This window comes from Piliocolobus tephrosceles, chromosome 1 (genome assembly GCF_002776525.5).
Source record: "Piliocolobus tephrosceles isolate RC106 chromosome 1, ASM277652v3, whole genome shotgun sequence".
Lineage (NCBI taxonomy): Eukaryota > Metazoa > Chordata > Mammalia > Primates > Cercopithecidae > Piliocolobus > Piliocolobus tephrosceles.
This window is the reverse complement of record NC_045434.1, coordinates 30,515,517-30,540,463: the sequence shown is the minus strand read 5'-3', so window position 1 is coordinate 30,540,463 and position 24,947 is coordinate 30,515,517. Positions and strand designations below refer to the sequence as shown.

Below are 24,947 nucleotides of genomic sequence, written 5' to 3'. Positions count from 1 at the left end.
TAATTTACCAGTTATGCAACCTGGGGTTCATCAGTTTCCTCATCTATAAAATGTGACATAATTACACCTACTAGAGGCAACTCTAGTGTTAGACTGCCTGAGTCATCTGTGTCTGTTTCTTCCCCTCTAAAATGAGGATAATATGTTATCCACCCTCATGGGATTGTCATAAGGATTAGATGAGTTAATCAATGTGAAGCACATAGAACTGTGCCTGGCACATAGTAAGCATTCAAAAAAAGTTAGTTATTTTTAACATTACTGTTATTACCTCATAGTATTATTATATTAACTGCAGTTATGACAATAAAACACTTAATACAGCTAATTCTGTCCCCTTTTTGATCTTTTATCTCTACACTAAAAAGTGGAGGCTTTTTTTTTTTTTTTTTTTTGAGACGGAGTCTCGCTCTGTTGCCCAGGCGGGAGTGCAGTGGCCAGATCTCAGCTCACTGCAAGCTCCGCCTCCCGGGTTTACGCCATTCTCCTGCCTCAGCCTCCGGAGCAGCTGGGACTACAGGCGCTCGCCACCTTGCCCGGCTAGTTTTTTATATTTTTTAGTAGAGACGGGGTTTCACCGTGTTAGCCAGGATGGTCTCGATCTCCTGACCTCGTGATCCGCCCGTCTCGGCCTCCCAAAGTGCTGGGATTACAGGCTTGAGCCACCGCGCCCAGCCAAGTGGAGGCTTTTCAAAAGCAATACATCCCAGATGCCAACCATGTGGGCTTAGGACTCTCAAGTATAGGAGACACATTATATCTAAACTATGTCTAAAGCCAGTTTTATTATACAAATTCCAGGCATGTTGTCTGGTATCAAAAAGTACTTAATATTTACTTAATGAAACAGATTCTCCTATACATTACCTATCACTGCAGACAGGTCATTTCATAGAAGAGGAAACATGTTCCCATGAAATACTTTAACTCTTGGCATTATGGATTAACTGAAATCCTAAGATTCGCAGTATATTAAATCATGGTGTAGGCCATATGAGATGCTGAACTTAAATCTCTTTTAACTGAGGCTGGGTGCAGTGGTTCATGCCTGTTAGGTCCAGTACTTTGGGAGGCCGAGGCGGAAGGATCAATTGAGGCCAGGAGTTCAAGACCAGCCTGGCCAACATGGTGAAATCCCATCTCTACTAAAAATACAAAAATTAGCTGGGCATGGTGGCACACGCCTGTAATCCCCGCTACTCGGGAGGCTGAGGCACGAGAATGGCTTGAACCAAGGAGGTGGAGACTGCAGTGAGCCAAGATTGAGCCACTGCACTCCAGCCTGGATGATAGACCAAGACTCTGTCTCAAACAAAACAAAACAACAACCCCTTTCTTAACTGGATGGTGTATTCTAGCCTCCTCAACAGGACCTACTGAGTAGACATGAAAGAAGCAGGCAACAGACGAAGTTTTTTTCATTAACTGCTTTGCTTTTGTAACTTTGTTGTTTAAAGCTTCCAGTATTTGAACTAATGGGCTTCTTCTATGTTAAGATGTGAGCTACTGATATATTGATAATAGGAAAAATGTCAGGTAGGAAATTTATTTATATACGTACCCTCTATAAAGATAATGTGGGTTTCAAGTAATATTTGCCTTCTCAAGTCACTGCTGTGTGTCACAACTGAGGAGAAAGATAGTCTGCCTACACAACCAAACTGAATAATCTGTACCACTATCTTTCAGGTTTTGATAATACTATCGTTATCAGTAATTACATACTTTGGAATGTAACATATTCAGATGTTTCAAAGTATTCATAATATCTAATTCTGGCTTATCCTGAACAAAAAAGCCTGCTTGCTTAGAAACTAAAAAGACTGGCCCTGGGAAAAGCACCATGTAAGAGGAAGAAGACTAAAGACAGGGAAAGAGACTAGAAAATAAGAAAAAAGGTAAGACTGAAACTTATCAAGGACGTCATAATGCTTGGAAAACTCCATTGCTTTCAATAGATTCATATTTAAATTGACATCTATTATCAAGACCTCAAATAGAGTGGGATGCAGATGATTCATGAGGCTAACAAAATCCAATTCTTTCATAAGTCCTACATTCCAGCTTAATCAGAAAAGTAATACTCCAAAATCTCAAAAACCTACTGTTACTATAGGTATAACTGCTCTAAGCCAGGGCAGATCTAACCTAGGCAAATATTCTGAATTTTATAGATGAGGATTATCTATTACTCAGAGGGTATATCATATAAAACTTACTAATATCCAATTAGAAAGAGGCAACTTTAAAATACCTAGTGAAGACAGTCCCTATTATAGAAAGCTAGTTACTCACCTGAACTTTGTCTATGTTGACAGAGCTCACAACAAAGAATCAAACTCCCTATACTATTATCAGCACGGCCTAGACGACTTTGTCAAGATAGATCGAATTCAAAAGTCCCTATATCACTTCCAAATGGGAAGCAATTATTCTCTCCTCTTGCAAGGATTTGTTTTTTTGTCTTAGAGATAAGGTCTATGTTGCCAGGCTGGTCCTTCAACTCCTGGCCTCAAGTGGGACTCTCAACTTAGTCTCCCAAATAGCTGGGATTATAGGTGCCTGCTGTCACACCTGGCTTCCTGCAACGATTTCTGTTTATTAAACCCCTAACATTTCCCATTTTCCCCACAATGAGTACAAGTAGGCTATTTGAACACTGAGTGAACATACACAAAGCAAACATGTAATGTTCCAATACATATTTGGAAGAATTATACACAATAACAGAAATGGGAAGACAGGTCTAAAAAGAATTTGAAATCCTCAGATGTTTCATTATGTTTCAAAACATCCAGGAAAAAAGGGAGAAAAACTTGGCTTTTTACTGCTCTACACGGAACAGAGTGAGTTTAAAGTAGTTAAAATTAAGAGGGAAAAGGCAGGGGTTCTAATCTAGAAAAACAGTACTTTGGATATGAATCAAAATACTTCTTCATAATGAAATTAGTTTTTAATCCACTTGGGAAAAAATGTATTCCTGTCACCATTATGCAAACCAGTTCAAGTTAACTCAGAGGAATGGCAACACTTACTTATAACTAAACTTTAAAATACCTGCACCATTAAGGCAAGGACAAACCATAAGGCCAATTCTAAATGCTTTCAAAGCAATGGGAATCATGAAGGAGCACAAAAAGAGTTATAAGAGGATGTAGAAAAAGTTGGCAAACTCTTTCAACAAACATGCATATGTGCCAACATGAATTTAAAACTTCAACTAAACTATTGTAAAGGCAAAATGTGAGGAGTAACAACTTTAGGAGGTAATTCTTTCTTGGAGTTGATAAATTTTTTCTAACAGATACCAGACAGTAAATATTTTCAAGCTTTGCAGCCACGTGATCTTTGTCACAAGTACTCAATTTTGCCAGTATAGCAGAAAGAAGCCATAAACAATACTTAAGTAAGTGTGGCCCTATTCCATTATAATTTTCTTTACACAAGCAAGTAGCCTCAGCATTTGGCCTGGAAACTACTGTTTGCTGAACCCTGATCTAATTCAGTAAGTCCTAGGGGCATATTTTGCTGAGGACATCTTCTCAAACCTAGGGATTTGCCTGACAATTTCTTGTTCCTTTTCTAAATCTGCGTAGCAACCAAAGTATTTCAATAAAGTCTTTCACATATAGCCTAAATAAAGAGCTCAATTTCCAAACACTAAGTTCAACTAAGACTCATTTGTTATTCCTTGAACTAATAAGTACACAGATAAGGGGAAGAACATTTTAGGAAGAGAAAAAAAATCATGCCTGTTGTACCTCAAAAAAGAAAAACTTCCAGGATTCCAACTTCTTCCTGATTAAATGCCTTTCCACTATGATGAACAAGACTTTTGTCTTTGTTCAATTTCCTTTCCATTATCCACTGCTTTCATTTACATTAATTAGATCGTCTAGTCAAACAAAATATAGTTTTCACCAGTTAAAAGAAACACAATTAATGTCAAGTAATAGCTAAAACTCTGGAAAAGTTACTTCTTGACCAAAGATTATTCAGCTATTGAGAATGACATTTATAGCCAGGTGTGGTCACGCGCCGTCCCAGCTCCTTGGGAGGCTGAGGAAAGAGGACCACTTGAGCCCAGTAGTTTGAGACCAGCCTGGGCAACATAGTGAGACCCTGTCTTTAAGAAAAAAAAAAAAAAAAAAAAGAAGTTCCCTATTTCACTCTGCCACCAGACCAATTTCAACCAATGCCAGATGTCAACTATGAAGCTGGGGGGGGAAAAGTTTTTTTCTATCTTCAAACCATCTTTGGAAAACCGTTTCACTGACGTAGAGGGAACTGGAAACATTTAAAAAATGACAAAAAATAAAATTTTCCTTAACTGCTCTCTTCTTTCCCAATTTTTATCCTTTATGAACTAATTTACCTTTATGTATTTGAGGTTAGATTTAACTCTTTAGTATAATGAAAATGGCATGGGGTAGTTTGCAACTAAAATAAAATAAAATTCAACTTGGTTCAGAGGTAAATACGGTTCTGAGTAAAGAGAGAACAAGTCATTATAAAGAGCCTTTCTGCCTAAGTACAGCGTTAACTGTTCATGCCAATGCTATATTTTATACTGGTATTAGAGTTCAGAGAGAATAAAGGAACATCTTAGAATGAAAACAGATTAATATACTTCCGTCTCTCTTCTTTGCTGAGAATACTGGATAGCTCCTTTGCTACTAAGTGCCACTCAATAAATGAAAACAGTCCCAGTGTTTGCAATTTCATGGCATTAAAGTACTTCATGATGATTTAGCTCTCATTGCTAATGCAGTTCCCTTCACAAGGTAACATGTGCAAGTTAAGATTTGGTAATGAATTTTCAGCATCAGCCAAAGTCCATTTAGTACATCCTTAAGAGGTATCCTCTGCACACACACCAATAGGCGTTCATTAATGTAGACAGAACATCAGTAACTCCTATGACCAACACATCAGTGTTGTTAGCTAAGAACTAGGACAATGTCACAGTGTACCTGGGTAAGAATCTTGGACAGGTTTTTAGAATAATGATATCTCTTCTAACTAAAAGGCTGAAATTGTTTTCAGAAGTTTTAATTTGTTTAAAAGCTAGCCTGCCTTAAATTTTCATGAATTTCATGGCTCTGGCTAGGCCAATTGAGAGAACCAGGAAACATGATTGTGCTAAAGTGGTCCTAGATGACCAGGAAGCACCCTATTCACAGTATCAATATAGGAAAAAGCTATTTAAAGTGAAAGAAAAGAAAAGGGAGGGGAAACCCACCAAACATTCATAGCATTTCCACATGAATGAGATAGTCCCTACCTCATTTGTTTGTTGCTAACCCTGGATGGAGAACTGACAAATGCTGTAAAGTTTCTCTTTACAGAAATTACTGCACTTCACCTTTAAAATTTGGTAATAGTTTAAAAAGCTCCATTTTCTCACATATAATCTAAGAAACTAACAAAGCAACAAAGAATTTTCCAGGCCACATTCACTGGCTTATGCCTATAATCCTAGCACTTTGGGAGGTCAAGGTGGGAGGATTACTTGAGGCCATGAGTTCAAGACCAGCCTAGGCAAATTTTGTAGAGACACAGTCTCTACAAAACAATTTAAAAATTAGCTAGACATAGTGGTGCATGCCTATAGTCCTAGCTACCTGGAGGCTGAGGCAGGTGAATCGCTTGAGCCCAGGAGTTCAAGATTACAGTGAGCTATGATTGCACCAATGCACTCTGGTTTGGGTGATAAGAGCTAGACACCGTCTCTAAAAAATACAAAAAAGAAGAAAAAGAAACAAATAACTTTCTAGCATACTATTTTCAAAAGTAGGATGGACTTAACGTTTTTTGGTAGGCTTAAAAGCTCCATCCAAAGCAGCATAATCTGTACTTCTCACCTACTGCCTATTTAGTAATGGCAAAATCTGTCCACTGAAAACCTTATTACCAGTTGTTTCCCTAAGGATTTTAGTGTAATTCAACTTTACCTTTTCTATGCCATAGACCACAGCCAGTCCCTAAAGACGGCTTTAGAAAGACAGTTTTTTTCCCTATCATGCTGTTGCCCAACTAAAAAGGAGGGGGATGCACCAGTCTATGTCTTCTAAAGACAAAATAGTTTCAATGCTGCCTTTAAGGGTACGCTCTTATTAAATGGTAGCAACATTATCTTCCCATAAAAGATACATTTCTATGCTTTTTCAGAAGAGAAAATAACCTTTCTCTTGTGAGAGGGTGCAACTTTATGCACATGTACAATTCTCAGATTGCTTAGGATCTACCCTTTGCATTCTAATTTCTTATCTCAAAGAAATTTCATTCTTTTCTACCCACCTTTTCACATACCACAAAGCAATCTCAGGAAAGGAGCACATGACTAACATTCTCACAAATGGTTCACCAGTACAGGTACAACCTGCCCCTCTCCCAAATCTCTTTTACAATCATCTATGCCTCTGCATTGAAACAATTTCTTAAATCATTACATACTTAAATACTTAAAAGAACCCCAACAACTAGTGCTCCATCAAGAGAAGCTAGGGATTTTTCAACTTGCACTGTAAGTTATAAGCATCTATTTGCCCACAACCCTTAATATTCCTCCCTCTCTCACTGCATGAAAGACAGGGTATCTAAATCTCTACATGTTTGGTAAGTTCTTTCTCTCAGTGCTGGATTAAGAATCTTAGAAATACCCAGAACTACTAAAAGGGTCCCTTGAAGTTTTAAAAATCTTAGGAATGACTAAGTAACCAAACCTGATCAAAACTGATCCTTTGATCATTTATTGCAACATGATTCTGCATGATGTTTTCTGATAAGTGCCCTGTAGTATATTATTAAAAAGCAAAGCTCTTGGAGTCACCAGCTAGTTGCTGATGGTTGGTTTATGAATTACCAGGTCTGCAGACCCGAGACATAGGTTTAAGTGAGGTTCTTCTATATGCCTGAAAATATAAACTATTACATATGTATAAGGAAATGAAATTGTGGTTGCAGTAAGAATCATAGTGTTGAATTTCTTCAACCACAATACTGCAGAAAAAACATGTTTAAAACTTCATATAAAAGTTATCAAATATGACCTGTGGATTTAAAAATACAATCCAGGCTCATTTCACTGGAAAGTGACATTTCTGATGTACAATATTGCTGAATGTGAAAACAGGAGCCAAAGAGACTGGATGAAACTTTGGTAGTCAGCCTAACACATTAATTTGCCTGAACTAGAGCCATTACCCAAGGATGCGTAGCACTATGGTTTACAAATACCAGTCAGGAAGTTGCAGTACGGCTCTGTGCTGTTTGATATTTGCAAAACATAAAAACACTTCCCTCCCTGCTCTTCTCTTCCTCAACACAACACTCAAGCCCCCAAATGTAGCAGTACCTATTGCATACACTTTGCTGCTCATTTCACTTCCAGTTGCCAAGTGCTTCAGGTGATGCTGTCCACTAGAATACTGCTTCAAGATGGCTGATTATATGAAATAACCAGGCAAAGTATTAGATGCCTAGCCAGGGGAAAGATAAAGTCTAACCTTTCAAAGTAAGAACCACCAGTATTCATTTGTTTTTTCTTGAAACACAAAAATGCATGTTATGGCAGGGAAGGAAGAGGAGAAATTTCTCCTTCTCATCACCATTATGACTACCTCCTTCTCTCTTGTGGCTGGCTGCTTCGGATGGTCAAGGCTCCTGCTGCATTTTTTAGATCTGGGCAATTATAGCCACCAAGATGATATGGACCGAAGTACAGTGTTCAAACATGACTGGTAGATAAATGACCACGTATCATCATTTTGTTAAAAAACCTTTTTTCTTATAAAGTTAACAAACCAAGGCTGTTGATCCCTGAATTAGAAAGTTGATTTGCTTGATTATTCTCCAAAGTGTGAGGCGGGCAATAAGAAGGGAAGAGCCTTTAGTGCTTTTGTGTATGTTGCTGATCCTCCAGTTTGGCAACATCTTGGGAGTGTCTTCTGGCCTAGTGATGTGGCATTTTGTGAATCTAAATATCAGCCCATGGCTCTGATGCTGGCTGCTTATGGCTCAAAGGGGAAGAGGGTCAGCCCCCTCCCCCTGGATGTTTCAATCTGGCCCAGTGGTGGACACAGAGCCCTGGGCAGCTTCCCCAGGAGCAAGTGTCTCTTCCTGTGAAGGTGACTCTTCCTCAGCTTGTCCTCGAGATGTGACAGTTGTTTCAGGGGAGATGCTGTGAGGCCCCTCCAGGGGTATACAGCCAGGGTGGTTTTTGCGAAAGTGCTGATTCAAGATGGCCTGGAAGGGGAAACTTTTGCCACAAACATGACAGTGAAAGGGCTTGTTGCCTGTGTGCTTGCGGATATGATACTCCAGCTGATCTTTCCGGGTATACTTCTTGCCACACATGCGGCAGACGAATGGTGTGATCCCCATGTGTAGGCGCATGTGGCGGTCCAGGCTTCCCTTCTGGTTGAAAGATTTGGCGCAATAGATGCAGGTGAGACGAGGGTTGTACCGGAACCACCGCTCAGATACTTCCTGCTCTCGGAGATACTCCACATAGCCACTTACTCCCATCATTGCTGACTCTTCTACCTGTACCAGGTAAGGAAAATAACCAAGAAAGAACAAATATTATTAAGCATACATATTAAAAGCAATCAAATCTATTTTTACTTGTTACTAAGATATATGTATATTTTCAGTGGAGAACCAAACAGAAAATTATTACCAAAAAGTAAAGATATTACCATAATAATTTTTTCAAAATTGAGAATACTCTACTCCATTACTATAAAAGAACAACACAGTAAAGTTAATGTCTAGCTAACAAACTGGATGCTTACTAAACCCCTGTTGAATGTACTATTTCACAGTAATCTGAGGAGAAACTGGGCCCACTTATACCACACCCTGGATCCTAATCTTACAATTATATTCCAGACCATCAAGTACTTAGGCAGTGCTGGTCTAAAAGAACTATGTTTTTGTTTTGTTTTGAGACAGGGTCTCTCACTCAGGCTGGAGTGCAGTGGTGTGATCACGGCTCACTACAGCCTAGACCTCCCCAGGCTGAGATGATCCTCCCATCTCAGCCTCCTGAGTAGCTGGGACCACAGGCACGCACCACCACTCCCAGATAATTTTGTACTTTTTGCAGAGATGGGGCTTTGCCATGTTGCCCAGGTTGGTTCTGAATTCCTGGACTCAAGCAATCTACCCACCTCAGTCTCCCAAAGTGCCGAGATTACAGGTGTAAGCCATGACGCCCAGCCAGAACTATCTATGATGATGAAAATGCTCTATAACCTACCCCATTCATTACAGTAGCCACTAGCCACCTGTGGCTATTGAGTATTTGTAATATGGCTAATACAACTGAGTAATTTTACAATTTTAAGTGCTTTCAATTAATTACAATTTACATTTAAATAGCCACATGTGACAAGTGGCTAATGGCTACCATTTACTATATCAGATAGTATAGAATATATAATGGCCACATATTATAAATTATGACATTATCATTAATACCACATTTTAATCTAGCAGTAGCTAGTTTTTTTTTTTTTTTTTTTTTTTTTTTTTTATTTTTGAGACGGAGTCTTGCTCTGTCGCCCAGGCTGGAGTGCAGTGGCCGGATCTCAGCTCACTGCAAGCTCCGCCTCCCGGGTTTAGGCCATTCTCCTGCCTCAGCCTCCCGAGTAGCTGGGACTACAGGCACCCACCACCTTGCCCGGCTAGTGTTTTGTATTTTTTAGTAGAGACGGGGTTTCACCATGTTAGCCAGGATGATCTCGATCTCCTGACCTTGTGATCCGCCCGTCTCGGCCTCCCAAAGTGCTGGGATTACAGGCTTGAGCCACCGCGCCCGGCCCCAGCAGTAGCTAGTTTTATAAAAATGTATACAATTTGTAGGTGACAGTATTCCTTTTTATGTAAAATATTTCAGTATCATATGAACATATTATTTTCACTCTGAAGACCACTGAAAGTTTAACTGACTTTAGAGTAAACTGTTTGAGGGCATGGGTGTCTTTTATCTGAAAACTGTGAGGCAGTATGAACATATTCCTTTCAACAAATTACTTAAAAATCTTGGATTTAAAGCCAGGTGTGGTGGCTCATGCCTATAATCCCAGCACTTTGGGAGGCTGAGGTGGGAGAATAACCTGAGCCTAGGAGTTTGAGACCAGCCTGGGCAATATAGCAAGACTCCATCTGTACAAAAAATAAAAATGAAAAAATTAGCTGGGTGTGATGGTGCACACCTGTAGTCCCAGATCCTTGGGAAGGCTGAGGTGTGAGGATCACTTGAGCCTGGGAAGTCACGGCTGCAGTGAGTTGTAATCATGCCACTACACTCTAGGCTGGGTGACAAAGCAAGACCCCATCTCAAAAAAACAAACAAAAAAATCTTTGGATTTAGAAATGCTTTTTGTTCAAAATTCTATATTTTAAAATATCAATCAGAAATTGTTTTTTTACCCTGAGTTAATAATGACTGACTTCTGAAGTCATTATATTAGGGGGATAAAAACCTTTTTAAATATGTAGGAGGGAATTATACGTTTAACAAAAGATAAAGTACCAAAGAGAAGAAAATGTCAAAGTTGACTCTGGAGTAACTTTCATCTAGTTAGCAAGATTCATCTAGTTAGCAATTAATCTTGTGCCTGTGCTTTTTCCTCTAAGATAGACACTATAGAAGATCTTTTGCTCTTTCAATTTCTAAAGATGTGTTTTGTCCCCTCCTATGCTGACAGTGCTATTCAGCATTTCCAATACAGGCAGTTCTCAACAGGTTTGGGAAGCAGTATGTAAAGTCAAGTGCTGAATACTAAGACTGAGGTTTTAAGATTATTTTATTTGTTTTATATCAATATTTTTTTCTGCTTCATTTCCCTGGATAATAAAAACTGAATTCAAATAAAGAATGAGGAATCATCCTACTAAAGGTCTTGGGTGACCAAGGACAAAATATCTAAGGCTGTCTTCTCATCCATAAGGTACAAAGGTTATCATATGATTTGCCAGTTTTAGAGGATTCTCATAAGAAATGAACATGATAACAGTACTCTTTTTTCTAAACACAATGGTAACTTTTAGGACCTTCAATGGTCCTAAAATATTATGCAATGAATGCATAATATTACATAGCAATTAAGGATGCTGGAACCTGTGTTCAAATGTGAGTTCCATTTATTGTGTGACTTGGAGCAAGTTAGTTAACACTTTTATTCCTCAGTTTCCTCACCTGTAAAGTGAATATAGTAACAGAATGTCCCTCACTAGTTGCTCTGAGCATTGAATGAGTTAATACACTAAAGTGCTGAATAAATGTTAGCTATTACTAAACATTACAAACTCATATTATTTATAACCTTGAGGGTAAAAATACCCTAATAAATCTCCCCAACTAACTCTGAAAGGATTGCCTATTTAATAAATGGGGCTGGGAAAACTGGCTAGCCATATGTAGAAAGCTGAAACTGGATCCCTTCCTTACACCTTATACAAAAATTAATTCAAGATGGATTAAAGACTTAAATATTAGACCTAAAAAACATAAAAACCCTAGAAGAAAACCTAGGCAATACCATTCAGGACATAGGCATGAGCAAGGACTTCATGACCAAAACACCAAAAGCAATGGCAACAAAAGCCAAAATAGACAAATGGGATCTAATTACACTAAAGAGCTTCTGCACAGCAAAAGAAACTACCATCAGAGTAAACAGGCAACCTACAGAATGGGAAAAATTTTTACAATCTACCCATCTGACAAAGGGCTAATATCTAGAACCTACAAAGAACTTAAACAAATTTACAAGAAAAAATCAAACAACCCCATCAAAAAGTGGATGAAGGATATGAACAGACACTTCTCAAAAGAAGGCATTTATGCAGCCAAAAGACACATGAAAAAAATGCTCATCATCACTGGTCATCAGAGAAATGCAAATCAAAACCACAATGAGATACCATCTCACACCAGTTAGAATGGCAATCATTAAAAAGTCAGGAACAACAGGTGCTGGAGAGGATGTGGAGAAATAGGAAGGCTTTTACACTGTTGGTGGGACTGTAAACTAGTTCAACCATTGTGGAAGACAGTGTGGCGATTCCTCAAGGATCTATAACTAGAAATACCATTTGACCCAGCCATTCCATTACTGGGTATATATCCAAAAGATTATAAATCATGCTGCTATAAAGACACATGCACATCTATGTTTACTGCAGCACTGTTCACAATAGCAAAGACTTGGAACCAACCCAAATGTCCATCAATGATAGACTGGATTAAGAAAATGTGGCACATATACACCATGGAATACTATGCAGCCATAAAAAATGATGAGTTCATGTCCTTTGCAGAGACATGGATGAAGCTGAAAACCATCATTCTGACCAAACTATCGCAAGGACAGAAAACCAAACACTGCATGTTCTCACTCATAGGTGGGAATTGAATAATGAGAACACTTGGATACAGAGTGGGGAACATCACACACCGGGGCCTGTCGTGGGGTGGGAGGATGGGGGAGAGACAGCATTAGGAGATACACCTAATGTAAATGACGAGTTAACGGGTGCAGCACACCAACATGGCACATGTATACATATGCAACAAACCTGTACGTTGTACACATGTACCCTAGAACTTAAAGTATAATCAAAAAAGAAAAAGAAAAAGAAAAAAAATCTCCCCAACTCTAAGGAAGGTAATGTTGTATCAGTGTTGTCCACATGCAGAAAGTAAATGCCATTCAGTAATCAGTGATAAACCGTAAGCACAAACATCACATATTATGATCAGCCTCATCCAAAAAATTATTGCAGTGAAGTTCCAATAGAAGAACGAACACCACAAAATGTAGATTGGGTCCTTGTCAATGGCAGCAATATACTTTTTGTAGTTTTATTGTTTTAAACTTTAAAAAGAAGCAAAGGCAAAAATCGCTTCCTCCTGGTTCTCTCTGTTGCCAAGAGGTGGATTATTTCATTCCTCTCACTTGGCAATTACCTATTTGATTGTAAACTCTGCTGTAAGCACAGGGACATTCTGCACTGCCAAGTATCTAGGAATTTGATCAGTGCCTGGCTCAATAGCTATTTCTTAATGAATTATTCCATATAATTTATATGAAACCTCCATATAAATGGAAGGTTTCCAAATTTTCTAAAACAAACATCAGTCTAGATTCCTTACATGGACTTCAAAGCCTTCTACCATTCTAATATTTAGTTACTAACCACAGACCCAAAGTTAACTGAAGTGCCTTAAAAAGTCATCTGATTTGGTGTATTAATATTTTTGAAGGATCTCCAAAATTAAGGATTTTACAAGTAACTAAATAACTCCCTATTTAGTAGGTGCCTATTTATTCGGCAACTACTAAGTAAACTTAGTTATTTAGAATTACTTAGAGATACAACTCCTATTAATCAGGCACCTAAGAAGATAATGTCAGAGATACAAAGAAAGTAAGAAAACATGGTCTCTCAAATGCAATAAAACGCACTTAGGTAGTGTGTGTCTGATCCTGTGTTCTTGTTTCCCCTAAATGCTTTCCCCCACACCCCGTTAGTCATTGTATTTGTTTGGGCTTCGGAGGACTTCACCGAGTTGGTCACTGCTAGGTGGCCTAGTTTGTGTAAATGTAATGTGCTGGTCTTTCTTCATGTTCTTTTTTGAGACAGTCTCACTTTGTCGCCCAGGCTGGAGTACAGTGGCATGATTGCGGCTCACTGCAACCTCTGCCTCCCAGGTTCAAGTGATTCTCCTGCTGCAGCCTCCCGAGTAGCTGAGATTACAGGTGCCCACCACCATGGCCGGCTAATGTTTTACTTTTAGTGGAGATGGGGTTTCACCATGTTTGCCAGGTTGGTCTCGAACTCCTGACCTCAGGTGATCCACCTACCTGGGCCTCCCAAAGTGCTGGGATTACAAGTGTGAGCCACCTCACCCAGCCGATTGTTGCAAATTATTTCTCCATGTTCTTTTGGGGTTTACAAACTTCTTCTTGTATTGAGAGAAAAACTGGCAAAGCATCTTTGACAGAAGGTTCTGTACCTGGTAAAAAATCTGAAACATTAGATTGGGGAGCTCTCTTCTTAAAAGTGGGGATCTTGAACCATCCTTTCTTTTGTGTTCTCCTTTCCCTATTACCTATTGGGGCAGATCTTTTGTCCTAAAAACTTGTCCCCTACCCTTCTCCCTCTATTCCATTGACCTCCAAAAGAAAACCTACACACCCATACATATACACATTTAATTTTTAGGGCATCTCCACAACTCTGAAATTATTTATGCAAAAATCCTAAAGAAGCTAGGAACTCTCCATCTCTTGTTTGCAATCTCCTGAGTCAAGACTATTTTTCTTGATGTGATTCATGCTAAACCCTTAAGACACTGCTGGATTTTGGATGGATTAAATCCCTACTTAATCTTTAATCTTAAAGTACAGAGAAGCAATTGGGGGGGGGGGACTTTTCATGTAGAAAGTGGGGTCAGGCAGCCAAGAAAGAGAACAAGTGCTGAATTTTTTTTTTTGATGAAGTTTTGCTCTTCCTGACCAGGCTGGAGGGCAATGGCACGATCTTGGCTCACAGAAACCTCCGCCTCCCAGGTTCAAGCGATTCTCCTGTCTCAGCTCCCAAGCATCTGGGATTACAGGCACCTGCCACCATGCCTGGCTAATGTTTTTGTATTTTTACTAGAGAAGGGGTTTCATCATGTTGGCCAGGCTGGTCTTGAACTCCTGATGTCAAGCAATCCGCCCGTCTCAGCCTCCCAAAGTGTTGGGATTACAGTTGTGAGCCACTGCACCCGGCCTAAATGGTGAATTTATGTCCAAGTAATGCAAGAACTTTTATACAGGTGTAAGAAATTTATGTCAAAGTGGCCACAAGATTGCTTAGTAGGAGATGAACAAATGTAACTTCATGTTTACCACTAGAAACTGAAGCTTTATGTGAAATCTTGAATTTATGAGAGGGAGGGAAGGTAGGAAAGTCTGTACCTGTCTGTTCTTTTCCTGGTCCCTTCCCCTCATTCCTGAACTGCAAGAGACAGAGCCTCTTTGGGCATTGGTGACCCCATCGCTGGGTGTGTTTATTTGATGGTTGATTTTGCTGTATTGGGTACTTCCTTGCCCATTTTCTAATCATTCTGTAACACATGCTGACTCTTTCCCCTTCCCTTCTCCTTTCCCTGGGAAAATACAATGAATAAACACTTACTGGTACTAAAACTATCAAAAGACAAAAACAAAAAGAGGAAAGAAAATGTGGTCTTTGCTCTCAAGGAGATTTCAGTTTAATAGGAGACACAAAACTAACGCACATAAAAAAGGAACAATATATATGAATCAATATATATGAATCTAGAGAATCAGGAAAAATTGTACTGTACCATGCTATAATAGTATCATAAAAAGGAAAAATCAAAGAGGACAGGAGCAATTAGGACAGATAAAACTAGGAGTTGGGCCTTGGCTGAACCCAGACACCTGAAAAGAATGAGGCATTCAGACTTTAGATACAGAGCGAGAAATAAGTTTAATGTGGTTCTGACACAGGGAGAGTCTGGTTGTTTGAGATAGTGAATGCTGATGAGTGGTGAGAAAAGTTGGGTTAAAAAGACTGTAAGTCACTTGGAAAATTAGGCCAAGTATATTAACCTTCATGTCACAGAAAAAGTTACAGAATGTTTTTAAGTAAAGGAGTAACTTTATTAGTGTGTTCCAGTTTAATCAACCCCATAATCAGGAAGTTCTTTGAGTCTATCAATATTCATTCTTATTGTAAGTTCTTGCCCTGTTTTAGTTCCCTGTAGTAGGGGGAAAAAACTGGTAAGCAGACTTACCATATTAAACTTTCTTATCCATTAAGGCATATATATCACCCTTAATATCATCTCCACCCAACCTTACTTATCTCCTATTTCATTATAGCCTGTCTGTACCTTTTGCTTCAAGAAGGTAAATATTCTTACAGAATTCTAATTCTTATCCCTATCCTATCCATAAATGGAATAAATTATCCCTTCCTAACTTATTTAAAAACTGCATTTAAAATATCCTTGAGGCTGGACGTGGTGGCTCACATCTGTGAGGACTGCACCTTGGTCTTCTAAGTGGTGGGATTACAGGTGTGAGCCACCATTGGAACTCAGGAATTTGAGATCAGCCTGGGCAATACAGTGAAACCCTGCATCTATAAAAAACAAAAAAATTAACTGGGTGTGGTGGCACATGCCTGTGGTCCCCGCTACTCAGGAGCTGAGGTGAGAGGACTGTTTGAGCCAGGGAGGGCAAGGCTACAGTTAGCCATGATCGTACCACTGCACTCCAGCCTGGGGGACAAAGCAAGATCCCGTCTCCAAAAAAAAAAAAAAGAAAGAAAATCTTGATAACACTTTCCTTAAGTGGACACTGATTCCATTGCCTTTTAAGCAATCCTAGTCCCACAACACTGTCACTGAAGTTTATACTGTATAGTCTTACATTTGTTTGTGTGTATTTGTTAGTCTGTCTTATGCCCCCATTGAGTTGTAATGTCTGTCTCATTACTGAATTTACAGTTATGTACCACATAACATCATTCTGGTCAATGATGGACCACACATGTAACCGTGCTTCCATAAGATTATAATGCAATATTTTTACACTATCGTTTCTATGTTTAGATACACAAATATTTTACTATGACTTTATAACTGCCTATAGAATTCAGTACAGTAACATGCTATACAGGTTTGTAGCCTAAGAGGCACAGGATATATCATATAACCTAGGTGTGTAGTAGGTTATACCATCTAGATTTGTGTAAGTATACTCTATGTTTGCACAATGACAAAATGGTCTAGCATTTCTCAGAACATACTGTCAATTAGTGACACATGTCTGTATCTGCATAACAGCCTCCTCTGCATTGTTACCATACCGTATTTGAGAGATGAGGAGAAAAAGGGCCCTAATAATATGAGTGAAATTACTTTTCCTCCAAGCTCCTAATATTTTCTCTAACAGCTTATCAAAACTAAAAAACATAATTTGTAACAATGTCTTACTGCTTTTACTACACCATGCACACAATAAATATTCAGTGGTTTAGGCTAGGCGTGGTGGCTCATGACTGTAATCTCAGCACTTTGGGAGGCCGAGGCAGTTGGATTACCTGAGGTCAGGAGTTCAAGACCAGCCTGACCAATATGGTGAAACCCCGTCTCTACTAAAAACACAAAAATTAGCTGGGCGTGGTGGCATGCGCCTGTAGTCCCAGCTGCTTGGGAAACGGACACAAGAGAATTGCTTGAACTAGGGGAGGTGGAGGTTGCAGTAAGACAATATTATGCCACTGTACTCCAGCCTGGGGGACAGAGCGAGACTCTGTCTAGAAAAAAAAAAAAAAAATCAGTGGTTTAGTTAAAAATTAGACAAGATACTATCAGTGTAATGCAGAGACTAAAAACATGAGCTATGTAGTCTTAATTCAACAGTGTTTATTTTTTAAAGACAAAAATTTTCACAATTTATTGTCTTCTACTTTGTGAGTTCACGAGCTTTAAAAAAAATCATTCAATCAGACCTGTGAGAAAAAGACAAAAATATCAACGAACTACTCATACTAGCTGCTAAGGAGAGTTGTAAAGAAAATATTCATCATTCCTATCCTTTCTAGAATGTGCTAGTCTAACAAAATATTCAGGAAGAAAATGAATGACAAGATACAGTACATGAAATAGCAAACACACATAAAAATGTGTAAGCAAGTGCACACAGTGGCTCACGCCTGTAATCCCAGCAAATTGGGAGGCTGAGGCGGGCAGATTGCTTGAGTCCACGAGTTTGAGACCAGCCTGGACAAACTGGTGAAATGCCATTTCCACTAAAAATACAAAAAAAAAATTAGCTGGGCATGGTAGTGTGCACCTGTAGTTCCAGCTACTCAGAAGGCTGAGGTGGGAGAATCACCTGAACCTAGGAGGTTGAGGCTAAAGTGAGCTAAGATTGCACCAGTGCAATGCAGCCTGGTCAACCAGAGTGAGATCCTGTCTCAAAATAGAAAAAAAAAAAAAAAAGCATAAGCAATAAGCAATTTGTTTACAAATATACAATGCAGGCTGGGCGCGATGGCTCACGTCTGTAATCCCAGCACTTTGGGAGGCCGAGGCGGGCAGATCGCAAGGTCAGGCATTCAAAACCAGCCTGGCCCACATGGTGAAACCCTGTCTCTACTAAAAATACAAAAATTAGCTAGGTGTGGTGGTGGGCGCCTGTAATCCCAGCTACTCAGGAGGCTGAGGCAGGAGAATCGTTTGAATCCAGGAGGCAGAGGTTGCCGTGAGCCGAGATTGCACCACTGCACTATAGCCTGGGTGACAGAGTAAGACTGTCTCCAAAAAAAAAAAAAAAAAAGAATATATATATATATACACACACACACACACACACAAATAAAATGCTATAAATTTGTAACTTGGCAAAAGTGTGTGTGTATACTACATACAGTATATGTAGTGTGTGTATACTATAGTATACATAGTGTGTGTATACTACATATATATAGTACACATGCGCGTGCACACACACACACACACACGTATAAAATCAGACTTTCCATTCCAGGTCCTAAATTACCTGCATGTAGTTTTCTGGGGTTATTTTTTATTACTATCAGTTGTACAGTGTGGTTATTATAATCAGGAAAGGGTTGCACAATCTTATTTTTTTATACTTCCCAAACTCTGCTGACACCAAAAGTGTATTTTCCTGCACGCCCATAAGCAAGAATAAAAAAAAAGTAACCAAATACAGTATTTCACTTTGCATTTTTTATATAACAAGTCAGGCTGTCTACTAACAACAAAAGTTCTATTTCTTTCTTTGCTTTCCTTATGCTATAAATTTGTATTTCTTGCTTTATTCCACTGATTAGGACTACAAATAAAAAGCTGAGTAGAAGTGGTGGTAGTAGACATTCTGTCTCATTCCCAATCACACAAGGGAAGCTTTCAATAACTTACTATTAAAATATTTTCTATAGATTTTTTAGACAGATACTTTCAATCAGATTAGGAAAGTTCCCTTGTATTTCTTTTTTTTTTTTTTTGCCACAGAGTTTCGCTCTTGCTGCCCAGGCTGGAGTGCAATGGCGCGATCTTGGGTCATAGCAACCTCCGCCCCCCCGGGTTCAAGCCATTCTCCTGCCTCAGCCTCCAGAGTAGCTGGGATTACAGGCGTGTGCCACCATGCTCGGCTAATTTTGTATCTTTAGTAGAGACGGAGTTTCTCCATGTTGGTCAGGCTGGTCTCGAACTCCGGACCTCAGGTGATCCGCCTGCCTTGGCCTCCCAAAGTGCTGGGATTACAGGTGTGAGCCACCGTGCTCGGCCAGTTCCCTTGTATTTCTTGTTTGCTAAGAGTTTTAGCCAATTGCTCTTTTCTGTATCTATCAAAATTGCCATATGTAATTTATCACTTTCTCCTTATTAATGAAACAGATTACAATGATTAATTTTAAAATGTTAAACCAGTTATCACTGTTGATTTGTTAATGTTCTTTTCAAGATATGTGCATCTACGCTTGGGAGAAATACCAGTCTGCAATTTTCCTTTCTGGTGAGGTCTCTGTATAGTTTTAATATTAAACTTCTGCTACCCTCAGGGAAAAAAAAAAATACAGTATTTCTTTAACAGGGCCACTGTTACCTCTCCTACATCTTTCCTTTTTCATTATTTTCTATTCATACACAGTAGCAATTCCTCCAACACCAGATCAATTCTAAATCCACAACTCCATACCTGGGAGCTGGGTTGCTTAGGCTCATCCATTCTCCCAGGAGACTCACTTCTGGCTCTGTGTCTCTCTGTCAAGGGAACAACACTGCCGGAGGGGCTAAATCTGTTGGAAGAGGAACATAAAGGGGACTAATAGAAAAGCAGCATCAAAGAACCTGAAAAATGGTGATGTCGCCCCTCTTTATGGCTAAAGAAGGGGGAACAAACTATGCAACAAATAACTGAGAAATACTTTCATGGAGTTAATACATAATCTGATTTGAAATAATAGGTTAGCCCTAGTAAATTTAATAAACACAAAATGACATAACAGACCATATGAGCTGGTGAAGCTAAAGCTAAATATAAGCTTTCTTCCTTAAATAAATACTGGGAGACCATAAAGGAATAAATTAAAACAGGGCCTATAATTTTGTTTCTTCTATGTAATTGCCAGGTTTTTGGCTGTTTCTTCCCCAAGGTCCCATAATAACCTGTATTTTAGACTACAGATACAGATCATGGAGATTAAAAAATCTTTGCATTTAAGTTGATATTACCTTTTTTTTTTTGAGACAGAGTCTTGCTCTGTTGCCCAGGCTGGAGTACAGTGGCGCGATCTCAGCTAACTGCAATCTCCACCTCCTGGGTTCAAGCGATTCTCCTGCCTCAGCTGCCCGAATAGCTGAGATTACAGGCGCGCCGCCACCACGCTCAGCTAATTTTTGTATTTTTAGTAGAGATGGAGTTTCACCATGTTGGCCAGGATGGTCTCAAACTCCTGGCCTCAAGTAATCCACCCGCCTCAGCCTCCCAAAGTGCTGGGATCACAGGTGTGAGCCACCACACCTGGCTCTGATATTACTTCTGATAGTTTTGTTTTTTTATTTTTTTTTTATTTCTGTAAGTTATCAGGGAACAGGTGGTATCTCGTTACATAAGCAAGTTCTTTGGTGATTTGTGAGATTTTGGTGTACCCATCACCCAAGAACTTCTGATACAGTTCTAACATAGGAAGACAAGTTCTATGCTCAAGATTATTTTAATAAGGACACAGGAAGACAATACTCAAATCAAGATCACCCGAGGCCAGGCACAGTGGCAGGAGAATCACCTGAACCCTGGAGGTAGAGGCTGCAGTGAGCCGAGATCGCACTACTGTGCTCCAACCTGGGCAACAGAGTGAGACTTTCTCTCAAAAATAACATAATACAACATAACATAAAAAGACCACCTGAAGTGGATACAGTATACACTAACTGAATCTCTGTGATACATTTGTTTCTCAAGACCAAACCAAAATAACAGTTCTTTAGTTTTCTTCGCTCATATAGTCAATTTAAATTTATTTTTAAGAGGGAAAAAGAACAAATATTACCAATCTAAATTAGTAATATTTCTTTCTTCCAACTGAGACTTTCTCTCAATTGACTGAAACTCATGGTATTTCTACCAAAAACAAATGTTCTAATAAATACAACGTATTAAAAGAGAAAAGTGAGGTGAAAAAAGGGAGATTGTCAGGCCTGTGGTAGCAGCAGTCATCCATGAAAGAAAACAGGGAAGATACCATCACATGACAAGGGAAAAAAAGAGATGAGAAAGATCAGTAATGCTTTTCTTCAGAATTACTATTTTACTAATTTGAAAAGAACAATTACTGCTGGTACCATACTTCCTCTAATCTGGTAGTTGGGGGCAAAGAAAAGGAAGCAGTGCCACAAAGGAAAGTGAGGCTTCCGGAGGCCACCTACCTGTGTGATAACACACCAAGGAAGGGCAATGCTGCCAGGCTCCCAGCTGATGATCGGCTCCCTGCCTGGAATCCCGAGGAAGCCCTGGCAATTACTGATCCTATCCTAGTGTGGCTGCAGATGCTATTCTGATTCATGGAAGTGTCTAACTTTACCACAGTTCTCACAACACTGTGAATACTTCAGGAATGGAGCTTCCTGCTTTAAAAAAATAAGAATGCAAGTCTTTTGGCATACCTCCAGTTTCCCCAACATCAACTTATTTTGACCAAGAAAATCAGGTAAGGAAAATGCTCTCTGTACTACAGAGGACCCATTTTAGTGATGTCTACACAATAGCCATTACATGGGAAAACAAAATCAAACCAAACCTACCTGTCAACTTCACTGCTTGTTGGCCGAGCCACCTTGGCTCCTGAAGATCCTAAAGTGTAATTTTCCTGTCCTACAGAACCATGGCCTGTGGTATCAATTACCATGGCTGTTACTTCCTCTGCACTACTCCCATCTTCTCCAGAAGGCTGATTCTCAGGCCCAAGCCACTCCTCCAGATTTTCAGTTTTGATGTGTACTGCTCCAAGAACTCTAACTTCATCATCACTCCGACCCCCACGGTCTGCCACTCCTGTCTCCACATACCACTGTCCTGCTCGGTTGATCCGAAGAATGGGCTCCCGGCTCTCTACATCAGAACTTGGTTCAATGATCTGAGGGCTGGTAGACTCCTCAGGAGGACTTAGCTCTCTGATATCCAGCACAGCACTAACCTGACCTCGCCGGTTTCCCTTTGGGGTGTTATGTCGTGGGCTAAGGGAGCGGTTGAGATTTGGTGTAACCCTGTGAGACTCTGGAGGTCTCTCTTGATGCTTTGTCCTTGTTTGACTTAATTCTGCTTCAACCTCAGATACATTAATTTTGAAATGAATGCCCTCCAGGATCTGTGTACATTTGTCTATAATATGCTGCATCTGCAGAAAACTGGCAGCTGTTAGGTAGCTGATGATATCTGCCAGTTGCAGGCATATCCGCCCTGTGTAACAGAAAGAAAGGAGCTGTTCAAAAACAGTAGGGTTCTTGATGACTGAAATGGAGACTGTACTCATCTCATTCAAGGACATGTGATCCCGGAAATAGGGGGAGCTGGCAGCCAGCACCACTTTGTGAGCCCGAAAAGCTTGTCCTTGCACATTGACCACAATATCACAGAGACGGCCCTGCATGCGCAACTGGTTTAGATGGCTCAGGACAGAGTTGCTGAAGTCAGGAATCTCCAATTGTATGTTCCCACCTTTCTCCATGATCGTGCCTGAGGGTACATTCAACCCTGCTGAAAAAAACCATATTCTCATTAATAATTACAATTTTACTTTCCGGCTGTTTTCCATTTCAAAAGTATTTAAACATAGTTATCTGGTAAAATTTCAAAATTTTCAGGTAAAAGAAATATCTTCCTTATGTTTAGATGTGGAAACAGAACTACCAACAGGTTTTTAGTTTAAGTTTCACAGGATTATACAGTTAAAACTAAAAAGTGATCTACGGACTCCTAAAAATTCATGTTATGACTATGCTTTCCTTACTAATAAGCTATATAACATCAAAATAAAGTTCAACAGAAGGTAGTGGGAAGGACTTTTAAGTGTTAACTATAAGGTACTTGCAGACTGAACATAAAATCTCATAACAACTTTACAACTTTTCTCTGGAGGAGGAAAGCTTTCTGAATAAATGCAATTCTACACAGATGGCTTGATATCCCGCTTAGTATTCTACTACCTGCTGCAAAAATTATTATTTTATAAAGGGACTAATATTACACATGAATGTAGGCTAATATTTCTAAGATTAAGAGTCAGAGCCCCCCACAAAAAGACTTTGGTTATAGGGCTGTGAGGCAAACTCTAGGTTAGGAAAAATCCCCCAGTTGTGCCAGGATTCAACCACGATGCAGAGAATGTGAAGTTGTCAAAATTAGCAAAGCTGGGTATCTGCCAAATTCGAAGTTGGCAATTTCAAGGTGGTGATACTTCCATCCTGAAACTTAGTTATCCAGATCCGACGAAAAAATACAGCATTTACCAAGTACGCCCAACATTTTTCCATTAAAATATTTTTTAAGAATGGTTGAAACACTAAACCTGAAGCTGTATACAAGATAGTTGAAAGTACAATTTCAACTACTGAAAGTGGTTTGTATAAATCTGAACAGGAAGACATTTACTTGAGCCCAGTGTGCAACCACTTATCTATATATTACATAGCTACACCACACCTGAAACTTCAGGAGCTTATTCTGCCAAGTTCACAGTACTGCCCCGCATGAACAACACACTTATTAAATAGGGAAGTGTATACACTGTTTTCAACAATCAACTTTAGCCAATCTGACCTTTTTCCAAAGCGTTATTGTTTGTTTTGAAACTTTTAATCCAATAAGAGCCTCTGTCGATGCCATCATGAATTCAGATGTGTTTATTTTGGAGCCTACACCAGCGCCTTTTTTGTTTGCTCTTTCCGGCAATTCCCCAGTGAGGAAGCCCCTGGAGTAAAGTCTTTCGCTACCGTCGGCACTGGAGGGGTGAGAGCTGTAAGAGGGAGAATTGGGAACGGCATGGGGTTGGCCACTCCAGCACTTGAGCAGTTTTCTTCTGCGTTAGGAAGCATGGGGAGAGGGGAACTAACTAAAGGACAAAATGTCACTGAGTAACTTTGGAGAAGAGGGGAACAAGACATCGGGCGGGGGAGCCAGCGCTCAGGTGAGAACTAAGAAGGGGGCGGCGCCCGGGGACCGGCTCCAGGCGGCGGCGGGCGGGGAGCCGCCGGGAGGTGGGTGTGCGTATCTGGGTGTGTCCCGTCTGCGGTGGGGGAGGGGGCCGCCCATCCCGGGGTCCTGAGGGAGGGGCCCCGCGAGGGGGCGGGTCCGGCAAATCAGCCCGGCCGGGGGCCAAGGGGGTGGAAGGTCGCCCGGTGCCTGGAGGCGGGATGAAGGAAAGTAGGTGAGCGCCCCAGGAACGCGCTGCGGCGGAGGGCGGGCGAGGTGACCCCGGTGCAGGGAAGTGGCACTGGGGTGTGGGGCCCGAGTCCAGTCAAGGAGCAGCACCTACCTCCGGGGGTGGAAATGGGCCGGAATGGGCCGGAACACCGTCCCGGAAGTGAAACCCCCCACCCCCTCCCACGGAGCGGGCGACGTGCCGGAAGGAAATCACTCAGCCTTACACCGCCCCCCTTCCCCCACCCCCAGAGCTTTCCTTGCCTCGCGCCCCCTCCCCTCTCTGCTCTTCCTCCCCAGTCGGGAGGAGGACTGGAGCACGGCATCACGTGGGCGGTCATGTCTCCGCCCAAAATGGCGAGGAAGGGCGGGGAAAAGGGGCGGGCTTAGGAGGCGGGAAGAAGGTGGTGCTGGAGGAGGGAAAGATTGAGGGGGGTTAGGGGGAGGAGCCGAAGCGGACGC

The 24,947-nt window shown here is 40.4% G+C and overlaps 1 protein-coding gene across 2 annotated transcripts; it reads right to left on the bottom strand.

Annotated features, from left to right (window-relative positions):
- Positions 1 to 6,727: 6,727 nt before the first annotated feature.
- Positions 6,728 to 24,782, bottom strand: ZBTB37 (zinc finger and BTB domain containing 37). 2 transcript variants are annotated; one of them, XM_023207191.2, is made up of 5 exons: positions 24,601 to 24,782; positions 23,886 to 24,081; positions 21,872 to 22,820; positions 19,767 to 19,866; positions 6,728 to 8,547 (listed from the first exon to the last, which is right to left on the bottom strand). In XM_023207191.2, the coding sequence occupies exons 3-5, from the start codon at positions 22,792 to 22,794 to the stop codon at positions 8,059 to 8,061; spliced, it is 1,512 nt and encodes a 503-aa protein (XP_023062959.1). In that variant the 5' UTR covers positions 22,795 to 22,820; positions 23,886 to 24,081; positions 24,601 to 24,782; the 3' UTR covers positions 6,728 to 8,058. The 2 variants fall into 2 exon arrangements, with proteins under 2 accessions (XP_023062959.1, XP_023062958.2); XM_023207190.2 differs by lacking the exon at positions 23,886 to 24,081 and having other exon boundaries at positions 24,601 to 24,632.
- Between the last annotated feature and the right edge of the window lie 165 nt (positions 24,783 to 24,947).

Coding starts and splice junctions, on each gene's coding strand:
- ZBTB37 (XM_023207191.2), bottom strand. CDS start 22,794: ATGGAGAAAGGTGGGAACATACAATTGGAGATTCCTGACTTCAGCAAC. Junction 19,867..21,871: donor ACAAGCAGTGAAGTTGACAG/GTAGGTTTGGTT, acceptor CTCTTCCAACAG/ATTTAGCCCCTCCGGCAGTG. Junction 8,548..19,766: donor CTAAGCAACCCAGCTCCCAG/GTATGGAGTTGT, acceptor TACCTGGTACAG/GTAGAAGAGTCAGCAATGAT.